Source organism: Tachypleus tridentatus, chromosome 12 (genome assembly GCF_004210375.1).
Source record: "Tachypleus tridentatus isolate NWPU-2018 chromosome 12, ASM421037v1, whole genome shotgun sequence".
Taxonomy (NCBI): Eukaryota; Metazoa; Arthropoda; class Merostomata; order Xiphosura; family Limulidae; genus Tachypleus; species Tachypleus tridentatus.
In genome coordinates, this window is record NC_134836.1 from 85,009,208 (window position 1) to 85,026,896 (window position 17,689).

Below are 17,689 nucleotides of genomic sequence, written 5' to 3' on the forward strand. Positions count from 1 at the left end.
ACAGCTAAACCTGTTAACTTTAACTTCCTCATCCTCATCTCTCTGCATTGAACAGATGTCAGTTAGTAGAATCTAAGTATTTGGGGTTTATACATTGTACTCTGAGTTTATTAGTTTTCTCAGTTCCTGTATACATTCTTATAACTAAAATATTAATATCATAAATATAAATATTATTTATTAAAATGTTTGTTGAAATTTTAAAATATAACATGCAACAAAATCCATTGCATATACTTCAATTTATATTTCAGATGATTATTCTATCCTACTGACAACTGAAGATATTCATATACTGACTGGGGCTCTAAAACTTTTTTTCAGAGAAATGAAAGAGCCTTTAATACCAGTATCTACTTTTGGTCAATTATTAGAAGGTCTTGGTGAGTTTGTTAATCACCTTGTGTTATTAGGCAAAGTTCTAGTGAATTGGTAAACATGATTACTTTTAAATATTTTTTACCTGAACATGTGTGTATGCTACTGAAAATATTTGCTGCTCTTGTACAAATTTTGGTACTAATCACTGTTTAGAAATTCATCTGATGCTGTTTGAATAATGTTAGAAAGGCTACATCATGAGTTTTACTAAATGAAGCCATAGATAAGAAATAAATTTTCCATAGTCTGATAATGTATCGTGCTTTAATCAGTTTCTTTTCTCATTGTAGTGAGAGTATAGCTAGTTTTGTTAGATGAACCAATTACTAATTTGTGCTGTTTCAGACAAAGCTGACTCATTCTGTTTAGTAATTTAACTAAAAAGTCTAACTGTTTAGAACATTTTATGATAGGTATATTCATAGTTTAAAAAATAAAATTTTTCAATTTTTTTAGGTTTTTAGATCCATGTTCCTATGGATCCTCCTTCAAAAAATTTAAATAAAATAGTGAAAAAACAGTCAATGGGTAAGCGACCACGTCTTGAAGACTGAGCAGCAATCTTCTGCTCTAAGCAGTAGTGGCTTAGCCTGTGTTGTATTTTTTTCTGTTTTACAGATCAAAATATCTTAACTGAATAATAATAGCACTTGTAACTATCATCCTTAAGGCCCAAAGGAATGGTGATGTTGAACCAAAAAAAAAGACGAACAGTAGAATAACTAAAAACTACTATAGTAATAAATACAGTAGATCTCTAGTATAATATTCTAAGAATGTAGGTGTTAATAGATTTCAGACCATTTTGAGACAGGATGGATTAAAATATCTATTGAATTACTACTAATACATATTCCAGGTGGAAAATAACGCAAACCATGTTCAGCAGTAAGATTGCAGTATTATAAGAAAAACAGCAAAGATGGGTCTTTGAGTAGCTTTTTGCTAACACAAACAAATAAGGCATTTGATGAAGATTTTTCAGTATAATTTTAATGACTTATTATTTTGTTAATTGTTCCAAGTCTCTTTGAATACTACGAGTAATAATTAATAAGGATACTTCTTGATATTATAATTTCTGAACTACTGACTCGTTTGTTATTTTTTTCACTGTTGCATGTATATATCTTTGGGCTATTTTATTTTAGAAGTTTTCTCACTTTAAATGAAATAACAATTTAAATACAAATAAAACATAAAATTTTAAGTCTGTCATTATATTTTTAACATGATTTTTATTATTGTTGCTGTACAATTTATTCATAAACTTTACTATAATCCATTTAGATCATTTCCTTTTTCTGATTTTCACAAATGAAATGTTTATAAAATAGTTAGAAACCTGTAAAAATATTATAACCTTTGATTATTGACTAGAAAAATAAATATAATATTTTAATTGTTGCTTTGTGTTTTTATTGCTTATCTCCAATTTTAGTAAATGTTACTGTATGACTGTAAAGTAGAAAAGATTGTAGGCATTTATTAAACTCTGTTTTTATGCATGTTTTAATAATGTTGGTGTTACACTGTTTTCTGTGATAACAAATGTCACTTTTAAGGTATATTTAAGGATGTTTACAGGACTTTTGTTTTTTTCTGTAAAATAATAGTCTTGTTATTACAATTACTCATATTTTGTTTGGAAATAATTCATAAGGCTTTTGTATTAATAAAGTCAAAACTAAGTTTTTTGTAATGAGTAAGAATAATTTTCATTTAACTAATTTTTGAAAATAGGACTTTTTTTCTTAAAAATCTAAATTTTATAATGCATTTACTGTGTAAAAACATGACTAGATGTAATTTATTACACAAGAAATGGAAAAAATATTAAACAGAAATTAATAACTGAAAGTATCAAATAGTCTTTTTTGTTAATGAGAAACAAAAGTATCTACTTAATTTACTTACAAAATTTATTATTTTCTCTTCTAAAGGAAAGCAAACTAAGGAAAAGAAGTTTGCAGCTGTAACTGAAGTAGTTCAATCTTTGCCAAAGCCAAACTATGAAACTCTGAAATTTTTGCTTAATCATCTACTCAGGTAAAATATATTTTATTTTATATGATAAATAAAAAGTGATATTTTTAAAAATTAAAACTTTGAAGATTATAAACTGAATATGAGCAGTGTGACTCAGTGGCCCCATGCTTTGTATTTGTCTTTGAATGGTAACAAATTCAAAGTTGGCCTTTGGCTTTACTCTTGTGTCCTTGAGGAAGACTTTTATCTCCCTTGTTCCCATTTACCCAGCTGTATGATGGATATCTAATTGTTAACTAAAGGTTAACCTTCAATGGACTGTCATCCTGCCCAAAGTGAACAGGTCACCATCTCATCCATTTAACTTGTCAGTATAATTATCACCTTCAATCACGTAAATCTATTTGTAAAATGGTAGTGTAATAATAAATTTCCAGACGTATGTTCAATCAACTATAATGATTTATACTATATATAACCCTTTTTTAAATGTTAAAATTCTGTGCCTTACATACTCTTATAGTCAGAGAATAATGTAATCCTGCAAGAAGGAATTGATTTTACTTGCTATCTGCACTTTCAAATCACTATATTTTAATTAAATTGCAACAGTTGGGCAGGACTTTTAATCTATGTAATTATTATTGCCCATGAGAATTATTAAAGGGGCAAAGTGATTGGATTTGTTATTTTTTTGTTTTTATCTGTATAGCTTTAAGATTCCTAAAAAAAATTTTATTGTAACATGTGTTTTTAAGTTTTGTAGCTCTGTTTTTTATTTCACTTTGCTGCATACATATTTGCATTATTTAAATGGTAATTGAATTTCACTATGTAACAAAATTTTTACTTGTTCCTGGGCAGAAAGTGTTATTTCCCAACTGCTTATGTCTAAAGTAAATGGAAGACCTTGTAGTGCGTACCCTCGTAGGGCTCTGGGGAAGTGCTGTTATTGATAGGAAGGGTTGCTCTGTAAAGCATATGTTCTATGATCACAACCTTTCTCTTTTCAATACTGGTTGTTCCACTTAATTCACGCACCTAGTCAGTCCTTTACCTCTCCCCTCGGTGTGGATTCTTGTATGTGGTGAGGGGACCTCCCAGGGAAGGTTCTATTCTGTCTGGTTACCTTCTCTGGGATCTAAACATCCACCCATGTGTTTGCCGTGTGTGGCGACCCGTGAAGGGGAGGAGAGGATCCTAGTGGTTGAGGGGTCAAACCCTAACACACCACTTTGGCCTTGAATTCCTGTAGACGGGCGGCCTTTGGGTGGCCCCCCTTGGGTCAATCGGCTGGTCCACTTGGGCTAGAGTCAACCAAGTACCAGTATTGGAAGTTCTCAACGGGTGTTGTGGACATTGTGCCTGATGCTGGTGTTTGGGTATAGTGCTCACAAAACCCTGGCGTTGCTGCATTGTCCTTGCATGACATTGTAGTGTGTCCCCTCTTATGGCTCCATGGTGGGTGGGGTCAGTGGGTACCAAAATTTTTCTTTTTTCCTATGGATCCTCCTTCAAAAAATTTAAATAAAATAGTGAAAAAACAGTCAATAGGTAAGAGACCACGTCTTGAAGACTGAGCAGCAATCTTCAACATCTGTAACACACATACCTCATTTTCTTACATTACATTCTCTTTCAGAAAAACCTTTAGGGCAATTATCCACCTTTTTTATTCAGAAGGGATTAGTGGGTCTTGCTGGCTCTCCAAAGTCAATAAAGAAGCTTCGATCTGGAGACATATTAGTTGAAACATCCACAACCCACCACAGTGAACTCCTCTTGAATTCAATGGCAATTGGGAATCTACATATTGAGGTTACCCTCATGCTACCTTGAATTCATCACTCAAGGAGTTTCTGCAGTGAGGTGCATCTCCACTCGCAAAGATGGAGTTACACTGCCAACGAATACCCTTGTTTTGACATTTACATCATCACGTGCACCTGCCACCAAAAAGGCAGGTTATCTAATTTGCAGGGTACAGCCATACATTCCAAACCCTCTCCGATGTTTCCAGTGTCAGAGGTTCGGCCACTCAAAGACATCATGTTGTGGTTCCCTGACATGTGCTCGTTGCAGTGGCAAGGATCGCAATGCCTATGAATGTGACATGGACCCACATTGCATCAACTGCAATGGTTCTCACCCTTCCTACTTTCGTTCTTGCTCAAAATGGTTGGAGGAAAAAAGAGGTGCAGTGTTTGAAAACGACTCATAACATTAGTTATCCTGAGGCTCGAAATTGCTGTTCGCCACTCCATCTCGGACATATGCTGCTGCACTTCATTCCACAACTACAGTGGGAGTGCGACAGATCTCTCTGTGCCTCCAAGAGAATCGTTTCCAAAACAAATGAAAAGCCTTTTGACCTCCATGGTTATAAAGGTTGATGAATTGACTTCCACACCCATGTCTGTTCCTCCCATACATTCCATAAAACCTCATGATCCACATCCTTCAGTTTCAAATACAGGCATTTCTTCTGATACATCTTTTTCTCCCACCCCAAGAGGTAAAACAATCATTCGTTCCCGTCCTCAGTCAGTGGAATCCCCTTCCAATAACAAAGACCTGCCCAATCGACCCAGGGCAGGATCCATGGAGGTTGATAGACCTCCTCCGACTAAGGATAGTAAGGAAAAAAGACGTGGTCGTACACAGAAGAGTTCTCCAGCCACTTCGCCTACTCGTCATTAAAAATGGCCACCTTGATACAATGGAACTGTCGAGGTTTACGTTCTAATCTGGATGATATCAAAACACTGATTGCTTCCTACCATCCCGTGTGTCTTTCCTTATAAAAAACATTTAAAAAACCTGCTGATACTGTCACCATTCGGCAGTTTTCTCTGTACAGAAATGACAGGCTGTGTGATGGACGAGTACATGGAGGGGTGCCACTATTGGTTGATCAGCATGTGCCCACCCTGTCTTTGTCACTCAACACACCCTTGGAGGCCGTAGCCATCCTTGTTTCCTTGGGTCATACCGTCACTGTTTGTTCTCTCTACCTGTCCCCTGGAGAGACGTATGATCAATCAGACCTTGATGCTCTCGTTGAACAATTGCCGTCTTCCTTTCTACTCCTGTGGGACTTTAATGGACATCATCCCCTCTGGTGAAGTGCTGTTATTGATGGGAGGGGTCGCTCTGTAGAGCATATGCTCTCTGATCACAATCTTTCTCTTTTCAATACTGGTTCTTCCACTTATTTTCGTGCACCTAGTCAGTCCTTTTTCGCTGTTGATGTCTTAGTTTGCTCTCCTTTATTATTCTTCCATTTTTCATGGAGGGTTGACCATTATCCACTAGGCAGTGATCATTTTTCTATACTTTTGAGAGAGACTGGCCGTGGTTGATGCCACCCTATCCACGTGCCCCGGTGGATGTTGGATCAGGCAAACTGGTCTACTTTCACTGCTCTTGCAGAACTCGATCCTGCCATCATCAGTCAGCCATCAATAGACGACTGTGTGGCAGTGGTAACTGACTGTATTATACAAATAGCTGCTCAGTGTATTCCTAAAACCTCTAGAGATGTTTTGCACGATATTCTCGTCCATGGTGAAATCCTGCCTGCCACATGGCACGGAAGACTCAAAAACAGGCCTGGGATACTTTCCGTAGATATCCCACACTTTCAAATCACATCGCTTTACAACAAGCCATGCACATGCTAGGTGGGTAAGACATCAAAGCCAAAAGGAATCTTGGATTAAGTTCACAAGTAGCATATCTTCTAGCACCAGTTCCAAGGTCATATGGGACAGGGTTTGAAAGGTCAGTGGGCACTACAATTCTGTTCCCTTCTCGATCTTATTTTCTGATGGCCAAGAGGTAGCTGATGTCTGGAGCATTGCCGATACTCTAGGTGAAAGCTTTTGTCGGGTATCTAGCACTTCTGCTTGTTCCTCCACCTTCTTGGCCATCAAGACTCGGGCAGAGTGTTCACTTCTTTCCTTTCGAACTAACTGTGTCTTTGACTATAATTGTCCCTTTACACTGGTGGGACTGAAAATGGCCCTTCATCGGTCTGGCAGTACATCTGTTGGACCTGATGATGTACACTATGACATGCTGCGCTATCTCTCTCCTGCTTCTCTTGATATTCTTATAATTGTTTTCAACCAGATCTGGCAGGAGAATGTTTTTCCTAATGCCTGGTCCCAGGCTATTATCTTACCTTTCTCTGGGCCTGGGAAAGATCCCAAGATTCCTTCAAACTACTGTCCAATTGCTTTGACGAGCTCTCTCTGTAAGACCTTAGAGAGGATGGTTAATGCTTGTCTTGTTTGGTTTCTCAAATCAAACAACCTCCTCTCTCACACTCGGTGTGGGTTTCGACGACAGCATTCCACCACGGACCACCTAATTCGACTTGAAACATCAACCAGAGAAGCCTTTCTCAAACGCCAACATCTTGTATCAGTATTCTTTGACTTTGAGAAGGCTTATGACACAACATGGAGGTATGGCATTTTGCAAGACTTCCATATATATGGGTTACGTGACTATTTACCCACGTTTATTAAAATTTCTGAACTTCAGACTCATTTCTGTTATTTTTGTGGTCACAAAAGTTTAAAGTAAATAAGCCAAGGATTTCAAAACTAACCTGAAGCAGTTTGTATGGTCTCAGGGACAATAGTAGAATATACTTTGAAGTCACATATGCTTAAAATTGCATTTATTTTGTGAATGAAAAGCAGATCATGACAATCAAAATTTAGTACTGGAGATGTAACTTACTTTAATGAAAGAGGAAAATGTTAGATCCTTCACAGATAGATGTAACAAGTACACTGGTAACACTAGCATGCATACATGATTTTCTTGCCAAACACAGGATGTTGGAGGCTAATATTTTGTGAATACTTCAGTCAACTACCAGTTACAGTTCTTATTCTTCAAATAGTTTAATTACATTTGGTATTTAAAAAATACTTAGATTACTAAATACATTATAATGAAATAATTTAATACATCACTTATACAACCACAGCCATTATAAAGTTGGAGGGGAAAGGTATTTATAAGAATTACATTTTTACATTGTTTGGGTTTTCATATTCATGATGTTCTAAAAACACACAGGTCCAAGAAATCTTGATAAAAATGATATAGAAGCCCTATAACCCAAGCATTTTCAAAAGGTGAACTTTTCTTCTTCAAGGGCAAACTAGAAGCACAAAGCTCTCGGGTTATAGGGTTTCTATTGCATTTTGGTTTTAAATAGATATTTTTATACCACTAAATATTGATGACTTTAGGAAAGATTTAAACAGTCTTTTCCTACAAAAATTATTTACATACTCGAGTCATGAGGATATCTTCAGATCAGGGTTTAGGGATTTCAGGACAAGGTATTTTCCTTTTACTTAATGGCACTGGAAAACGAATGTGAATTAACTTTGGGGACTAGGAATATTCAGAAAGAGACGTGTAACAAATTGTATCCCATCTTTGGTAATCAAAGCACGTCTGTTAACTGATGAAAATTCATGAACACAAGGGTCAAAAGTAAAAGCCAACCACATATCCCAGGCAATATGATGCAATATAATCAAGGACTTCCATCTGAAAAAGTGACAGCGGCTTCCATGATGTATCCATTCAACCCTCATGTGATTGCAAGCAGCTGGAGAATGAAAAAGGTATTAAAAAAATCCAATAATGTGAAAAAGGGGCTCAAGCTGTCAAAGGCAAACTAATAAAGACCCAAGTTGTAATTTTTTTAAATGTATTTGAGGACATTTATTGCCTCCTCTTTTGACCTATCTGAGTGACATTCCCATGGAATTATATTCATTATTTAACAGTTTGATAACAATGATCAGATCCCAGATGAGAGAATTTTGTAACAAATTGATTTCTCAGCCAGACATCTTTAGCAGATGAACTTGTAGCCAGTATGTTAGTGACAAGAAAAATAATTTCACCTACAAGAAGATTGAAATTGATTCCATCACAGAAAAATAATTACAAGAAGCAACTGTCAGTAGCATAAAGCATGCAGTGTTTGTTGAGCTGCTTCAGAAGATTTAAACAATTACTATGTAGCTTACTTGTTGGTAAGGAGTTTAACTGCCATTTTTTTAATCATAAATAAATGCCTGCTATTACTGTCAATGGCCCCGGCATGGTGAGGTGGATTAAGGCATTTGACTCATAATCTGAGGGTTGCAGGTTCAAATCCCCGTCACACCAAACGTGCTTGCCCTATCAGCCATGGGGACATTATAATGTTACGGTCAATACCACTATTTGGAGCTTTACATGATGGTGAAGATGCTGCTTTTATTATAAGATGACTAAAAACCAATGTAAGGAGTGTTTATCTCAACATAGTGGTTGAAGTGCAAAACCTAAATGAACAGTCTTTATTGACAGAAGGAGCTGTGTTTGATCATTTTATATCAGTGGGATGAGACCTCATTGTTGTCTTTACAAATCCATTGGTTTTGTCAGTATCAAAGATATGATGAAAATTTAAACTTCATCTTCAGAAACAAATAAATAAAAGAAGAAAAAGTGAAAACAAAATATATGTCACAGATATTGTAGAAGAAATAAAAACAAAAAAAGTAATACCTGCCCAGGACATAAATCCTTAACAAAGTCAACAGGTCTGCTCTCTAAGAAGTTGGAAAACACTGAAAATTGCTTTTGATTTAAAATAAAATATAATCAGAAATAATGCAGAGTAAAAGAAAGAATTGCTGGGAAAGTTAAAGAATTACAGGACTTAAAGATTTCTTCACTTCAACAATATCAGTCCATATTTTGCATAGAATATAGGACAAACTTGTTTGTTTTCACATACTGTTTATAAATATAAATCTGGTATGTCAAAATAAAACTTTATTGCTGAATTTAAAGATTCTTTGTATGTATGTGAATTAAAAAAGTGTCATAGTATTGCTTTAAGGATTTCAGTGTCATAAATGAAAGAACTTTAATATCATATGTTAGTGAATAATTAATAACTTAATATATTTGTAAAGTACTTGCTATCACTTGATGCCAAAAATGTTCTGGAGAAGTCAAGTTAAGGTTGGGAATTTAGGAGTGAAAGATTCTCCCAAAGATATTCAAGTACTGAAGTCTATCTTCATTCACTAGATGATTTTGTGATTGGAATGGAGTAGGGATTTTAAGTCACTTGAGGGGTAGAAATAGGATTAGCAGGGATCTTTGTAGGAAGGTGAAGATTTTGATAGTTTGTTGAGATGCTTGTTAGGTAGAGATTTTGAAACACTATATTTGTGTGCATGAAATGTTGCACAGCAGTATGTACAAATGAAGACTGCTTTTATTTTTTCTGATAGTGCAAGTTGCCTGAAGAATGTTGTCATCATAAGGTTTTGAACTTTTAATTACTTTGTATGATTGAATAATATTCAAAGGGTTCCCAAACAATGTTAATAACTACTTACACCTACCAAAGCTAGAATGTTTTATCCTGAATACTAAATACACTACCAAAATCACAGTGCAAAATGCTGTGCTTATGTCAGGTGAAGTTGGATTAACTAATATAACAGTGATTTGAGCTATTTCCCTTGACTGATAACAGTAATATTTCTATTCGATGAAGTATTTATGGAATGAACACAAGAACATCTTATTTCCCACTGTAGTTACCTCCTACAAAGTAACTTCTTGACAAGTGAGTTGTAATCTTCTGGTACTTTGAAATCTATGTTACACAGTTAGCATGGAAAGAAGTGTTCTGATCTGATATTACATTTAGGCTTCTAATAAAATGGCGTGTTAGTGTATATATTTTACTTAAGTAAGAATTACCTTTATGCTTATTATATCCATTATTCAAAAGTTAAGGGGTAGTAAAATTAATATTGTGTGTTTCGACAGTTTTCCAATTCATGTCTGGGAAAAATTAATTTTTTGTATGCAAGACTATTAGTTTGTGTTGTTATCCTTGTCAGAACCATTCCATTTGAATTTTACAGCCAAGGCCAACAATAGTTTCTGTACACCACTGCTCCTGCTCCAGAAATGAAAATTTATATTAGACACAAGTAATAAGTCATTGACTGACATGTTTTGATTTGCTTTACTGATTTGGGTAACATTACAAAAACACAAGTAAGACAAAAGTAACAAAAGTAGGAACATTGGTTAACAGCTTTGCATCTTAATTGTAGAGAGAAAATCATAGATTTGTTAAGAACAGTGAATAGTTAGTTATCCAAATTAGTGAAACGTATTTCAGTTTGCATTGAAGTAAACTGAAAAGACGTAGGTTAAGACACTAAAAAATAACAGTTAAAAATTAATCCAAAATAACTATTACAGACATTAGACATGCAAAATTATAAATCTGGTTTCTCTATTTCATTCATTAGAACAGAATATTTTTGGTTTTCAGAATTGAACATTGATCACTTACTCTGTTATATTTAATAGTACTCACAACCTGACATTTATTGCATTTAAGAGATAAATCTGACAGTCGTACTTGCCCTATTAGTGCCTGAAAATAATTATTTAAAGTATTGTGACGGGTGTATCAAACCCTGATCTTATGCCCTCCTCAGTTTTCCACTTCTGGGGAGAACTTCTTTCATCTAGCCTTCATAATGCTACTGATCCTTATAACTGACTTTGTATCTTTTTTCTTCTACAGAGTTGAAAAGCACAACCAAAAAAATTTAATGGACACCCAGAACCTAGCAATTGTGTTTGGACCAAGTCTAATGAATTTTGAGTCAAGCAACATGGCATTAGATGTAATGCAGCAGAACAGAGTACTTGAGTATTTACTTTTGAAGTTTGATCACATTTTCTCCACACCACTAATTTACTAATAAACCTCAACTTGACTTGCTGAAAAATCTTATTTTTGTAAGAACGTAACAAGTGCTTTCATTTGTTTGATTTATTAGATTTATAGTAATTGTTTAATCATTTACAAACTGTTTGTAATGATTAATATATTTTGTATTTTCTTTCATTGAACTAATTTGTATTACATGATGAATTTTTTCTTTAATATAAAATATGTAAAAAGTTGAAAATTATTGCAACATCATTTTGTGATACACAAGAAGTAACATATCTGTTTATTTACACTATTAGTTGATAACTATGTTTTGCAGATAATTTTTATAACAATATGTTCTTTGGCAGCAAACATTTTAGATATGTATAGTAAGAATTATCTTTAAAATTTGGTTTCAGGTTTTGTTGATTTTCTGCGAATTTGTATGCATGACAGTAAGAAAATGTTTCTTTCTGTTGTTTGTTTGGTATTGAATGTGTTTCAAACTGTCATCTGTTCAAATTATGTTTATTTTCTTGCTTAGTAGTTTTAGTGAAACTTTTTAATTACAAACAATATTAAGAGGGAAGAAAAACTCGTAATAATAACAAAATTCTTAAATTAGGTTTTTATTAAGCATTTGGTTTTTCTTGTGGTTTTGTAAACTATATCCCTCATCTGGGCTTAGCAGTTATAATTCATTGAAGTTTTCACATAACTTACATTTTTTGGTGTATTATTGATAAACTATGGTTAAATCTGTAACCAATCAGGTGTACTTGTGTGTGTGTATAAATAAATAAATATACAGACATACATACTTAGAAATTAAAACTGTATTCTATATGTGCACGTTATTAGTTTTATTAGCTTTTTAATAAGGAAGATCTTGTTTTATCTTTTTTAAACCCATAATTTTTTGCATGTTCTGTCAGATTAATTTTTATAGTTTCCTAATAATTATCACTATAATTTATAAAATTCTAATTTTGTTAATTTTGTGAAAAATATCATGGTTTGGATTAGTTTTCAGCCAAAGGATACATAAATGTTATTGGAAACTGTCATCATCTGATGGGTAAATCTGGACTTTTGGTCAGGTGCTGACAGCATTCACTCAAGATTGAGGAGTTAAAGGTTTATGCTGTTACATAATGCTTTAAAAAGTCAATTAGATATTGAATGATCATGCACATTTAGGGAGTGTATATTTTATGACACAGAATCATAAAAACATGATTTTTTTAGAATCAGTATTTTTATTTTTTTGAATGCTAAACATTCCACACTTATGTAGTCACATTTAAATTATATCAAAACTATGTTTCCTTTATTAGAAGGAGTATGTGTTTTTAGTGTTGTATTAAAATAAATTTCCCAAGTGATATGTGTAATGTATTCATTTACTGTTGTCTTTAGATATTAAATATGTCAGAATTACTTGAACCTTAACATTTACAATGCACCTTTAATATTTTTAAATATCTTAATAATAGATTGTCAGTTTTTTCATCTTATGTACACTTCATAATTACCTGTTAAATAAAACTTCAGGAAAACACTTGCAAGTGGTAGAATTCCCTCATCAAAGCTTAGGTGAGAAAGTGCTCACATATAGTAAAGTGTAAGTGATGTTTTTATTATCCTCTGGACATTTCCATATATGGATAATAACTGAGTAAATTATTCAGATATGCATTAAAAGTATTATCAACATTACTGTCCTGATATATGTAAATCATGATATTAAACTGCTGTCAGCTAATGTGAGATACTGAGAAATATGTTTTGTGGTGAAAGATAACTCTTAAATTTAACATGTATAATGAAACATCACACTTTATTTTATATTAATTCTCTGTTTCTGTTATAAATATTTTGTATTAGAGATTTCAAATTACAGATGTGTTTTGTAACAGGATGATTTCAGGTGCCACTTTTACATGAAACATGTTATTACTAAGGGAGTCTCTTATTACCAGAATTCAACAGCTCATTTGAACTTTTGGTAACTAGAAGTTCATTTTAAAGTGCCTTTGTATGCAGTTGTCACAATGTATAATATAGTTAAAATTAGATAAACAAGATAGGTGAATTATGGTAATGAATGAAAAGTGCCTTGAGAAATGACTTGTAACAGAAAAAAAGGTATATTAGAAGCACTAATTCTGTACCATTCTACATTGAAGTTCATGATGGTCTTACAAAGAGTAATGGAAGAACATTTGCTTCAATACTTACAACTTTGCTTTACCTATGATAAAAAAAGATAAGTGATTCTGATAGTTATTTTATAAATATAATATTTGGTTTCTTGAAAGTTTTATAAAATGTTGAATAAAAAATGTTATTTTTTTTGTAATTATTAAATTTTTAAGGACTTGTTATTAGAAATGGAACATTATTAAATGTCATCTTTCTGTTTTTAATTTTTAACATTGTGTTACGCTATTGAAGTATTGCACATGGAATTACTTTAACACTCCTACGAAAAGTGGGGCCTAATAGGCCCAGAGCAACTTGAAAGGTTATTAATATTAGGCTAATAAATTTGTATTTAAATGAAATTGCCATTTCATTTGATGAAATGAACTTTAAATAAACTAATAATAATTTGTTTAGCTTTTAAGTCCTCTATGATTGCCTTCATTTATTTTTTTACTGTGTTTTAAAGCATCAGTTAATTTTTAATCATGTTCCTCATGGTATGAGTTGTTATTGAGTGCTATATCATAGTAAAATTGTTTCGAGTTTGATTCTGGGTCCAGATTATGTATGATTGTGAGTATTTATAACATTTCAAGATATCTACTTTTTATAATACATTACTTATGAATTCCAATCCCAAGATCTAATCACAATATAGAAACCTTTAATGAACTCTGTAGGTAATAAAACATTCTTTCAGTGTTTTGTAAATCCATTAATGTGATATGATTTGAAAATATTATGTAATATGAGGGTCACATGTTTGAATCCCCAGCACAACAAACATGCTCGCCCTTTCAGCCATGGGGGCATTATAATATGATGGTTAGTCCTACTATTCATTGATAAAAGAGTAGTCTAAGAGTTGGTGGTGGGTGGTGATTACTAGCTGCCTCTAGTCTTACACTTACACTCTAAATTAGGAACAGTTAGAGCAGACGGCTCTTGTGTAATTTTGCACGAAATTGAAAACATGGAAAAATTAAAACAGGTTTTTTTTTATTTGGTATGCTTAAGATTATGAGTAGTTTCTACAAGTATTTTAGTCAAGAATGTAGAAGTTTATTGTAACATTGTTAGATTCATTATAACAGATCACAATATAGAATATTTTAGTTTGTAGAAAATACATAATTTTTTTTTAATATACTGAAGTACTTGAAAACATTGCAATAAACAGACAGATTCTTGAAGAGAAGGGTTGTAATGTGATAAAATAGAAATGAACTATATAGGTGAATCAAACATTCAATTGTACTGTCCTTTGTAGCAGTGCTTCTTGACTATACTGAAGAATTAGTAAAATGTTGCATTTTTCGAAAATTGTACATAACTCCTAAATTTGATTTGTTTGAATTGCAAGATGTTCTTGAAAATAAAATTTATTTTATGACAAAGACTGTTTGATTTGATATTTTCAATAAGTGGTTATTCAACTAAAGTTCAAAATCTGGTGATTACCAAATATTGAAAACGTTTCTTTAAAGGCTAATGATGACAGTTTATGCTCTCATAATCCATTTTCACACCACATGTTCAACTACTCTCCACATTTACTGATAACAGCTTGTGATTGAACTTCCACATTGTTAATAAAATTGTATCTTTTATATAATCTCATAAAAAGACAATTGGAGGTGTGATATACAAAGCGAATATGAAGACTGTACCATATTCTCATAAAGAGAAATCAGCCACAGTTAATCATGTTAAGTCATTAGATATTTGAGCAATTTTACCTTCCTGAACTACACAAACAGTCTTAGCAAAGAAGTGAAGGATATTTATATGAGAAGACAGTAATTCCAGTAGGATGGGACAACTTCTAATACAGTCAGAGAAAGGTGTTACTTTCATGAAAATTTTTCAGACTTACCTTTTTTTCTTTTTAATGAGGATGTGGTATGGCCTCCGTATTCATCTGATTTGTTATCTTCAAGCATCTTTTTGTGAGGCTTATCCAAAGACAGAACCTGTGCTAATCCCAAACCTTGGACTGTTAGTAAGCTGAAGGGAAATATCCATCAGGAGATTTGACAAATCCCTCTAAAAACCTTATATGAAGTGAGGAACAACATGTTAGTCTGAAAGCAGGTTGTTATCAGTAAATGTGGAGCTTAAGTTGAACATGTAAGAAAAGAAATTGTTGGAACATAAATTTCACTGGTTTACAAAAAAATATTTTTTGTCTGAGGCAAGAATGTGAATAGGTGTTTTTTACTAATTTGGGTGTGCTGAATTCAAATTTATAAACAGTTTTGCTCTATCACCTCTAGTTTTCTGGCTTTTAAATAGTCTCATTTTAGTATATACAGAGTATATACGTACTTATTTCAACAGTTGCAGCAGCTTATTACAGATAAAACAGGATAGATAAAGAACATTGACGGAATAAATATACTTGGATGACACAATGTACACAATCCATAGTACCGCAGACAGTTAGAAGTGTGTTTTCTTAGATGATCTGGTGTATTTTGCCTCCGGGATGTCACGCAAGAGCATCCAGCAGAAGTCTCCCATCATGCTGGGGTTCCACTTGCCTTGGTAGTTGCTCTCCATCTTCGTAATGTCTTGGTGGAATCTTTTTTCCGTGCTCATCACTCATTGCTCCAAGGTTTGGAGGGAAGAAGTTGAGGTGGGAATGGAGAAAATGAATTTTGAGTGACATTCGGCATCCCATATCCTCATAAGTCTTTAGCAACTTCTCAATACAGGCTTGGTAATTTGGTACGCGTGTGTTACCAAGGAAGCCACTACAGACTGACTTAAATGCTTTCCATGCTCTCAGCTCCTTTAAGGTAAGAAGCTCCTCAAAATCAGTATCCTTCAGCACTTCTCGGATTTGAGGTCCGACAAAGATGCCCTTTTTGAGCTTAGCAGCACTGAGACCTGGGAACACAGTAGACAAGTGTTGGAAGGCAGCACCATTTTTGTCCATGGCCTTCACGAAATTCTTCATCAAACCAAGCTTGATGTGAAGAGGAGAAAGAAGCACCTTCTTCCTGTCAACCAGAGGATTCTCTTTGACGCTGTGTTCGCCAGGAACGAAAGTGCTTCTAGACCCCCCAGTCTTTCTGCTTGTAATGCTGGGATACAGCTCGACTATCCCAGAGACAGAGAAAGCAACAGTACTTTGTAAAATTAAATCATATGTAAGGCAATAATAATTATGTGCGTCGTTGGAAATTGTAATACAAATATATACCCAAAAGATTGTGTAACACAATTGTCGAGGGACACCAACCTACTGCGCTGACTGCCAGTTCACTACTGGCTGTTGATTGAGACGTGTTGGCTACGCTTAACTGCCAAAATCCGTCTTGATATATAGCTATATATATATATATATATATATAATGTAATGCTATCACTTATCACTTATTATTGCATAATAACTAAAAAAGAAGACATAAGTCACACAATATTAGAAATTAACCCTGAATGCATATACGCCTTTATGTACAGTATGTGTACAAAATGTACAGTATGCATATCTAAAAACCTAGAGGTGATGAGTAAAAACGGATTTCAAATCTGAATTCAGCACCCCCAAATTAGGTTAAAACAGCTATTTTTGTGCTTGCCTCAATTTCTTTGTAAACCAGTGTTTTCATTATTGGTGTTTAAATGCATTAAATATTTAGTAATCACCAGGTTTTGTACTTTTTTGGATCATATTGGAATGTGTAGATAATAAATATCAGAATATATTAAATAAATATAAAGAAATAAAAATTAGAGAAATTTTACTTAATATTTCTAATAACTATTTTTACTTATGAATAATGACATTTACTAACTTGGCTCTACTTTATGTGGATGTACACCTTGCTGCATATAAAGGCTTGTTAAGATCATGATAGTCACAGTAGAATTAATAAATGGGTGGTGGTTGGAAGCTATACCAGTTTGTTTAGTTAAATGGATGGGATGCTTGATACTAGTACGATCTGTTTCCTGTGGTATCAATTACTGCCTTACTACCATATTGGGGCTGGAATGCTAACCTCAAGAGGTAAGTTTTCAACTTATTTACTCCCCAATGGTAGTACGTTATTTTCTTATTTTTATTTCAATTAATTTTTCTTTACGTTGAAGAGTAGTCATTTTCCCACAACTGTCTGCAAGCAGTGAAGGGTGATATAGATGTGGAACATTGTGGGCTTGAGCACCTGTATCTCACTCTCCTAATTTATGTTTCTGTTACTAGTTTACTTCTTATGTGAGACTGGCGAATGGAGGTTAATACATATAGACAGTGTATCTGCACCGCAATGTGGGTCCTACTTCCACAGTCATCTCCAAAACCTAGGGTACATT

General features: G+C 33.6%; 1 protein-coding gene across 5 annotated transcripts in view; it reads left to right on the top strand.

The window, feature by feature from the left end:
* The window catches only part of LOC143233865 (rho GTPase-activating protein 12-like), a 74,990-nt gene extending 60,227 nt beyond the window's left edge, over positions 1-14,763 (top strand). For all 5 annotated transcript variants that reach the window (XM_076470685.1, XM_076470683.1, XM_076470684.1 and 2 more), the window contains 3 exons: positions 255-383; positions 2,325-2,430; positions 11,024-14,763. In XM_076470685.1, the coding sequence (XP_076326800.1) occupies positions 255-383; positions 2,325-2,430; positions 11,024-11,204 (416 nt within the window). In that variant the 3' untranslated portion in view covers positions 11,205-14,763. The remainder of the gene's footprint in view (positions 1-254; positions 384-2,324; positions 2,431-11,023) is intronic.
* Positions 14,764-17,689: the final 2,926 nt, after the last annotated feature.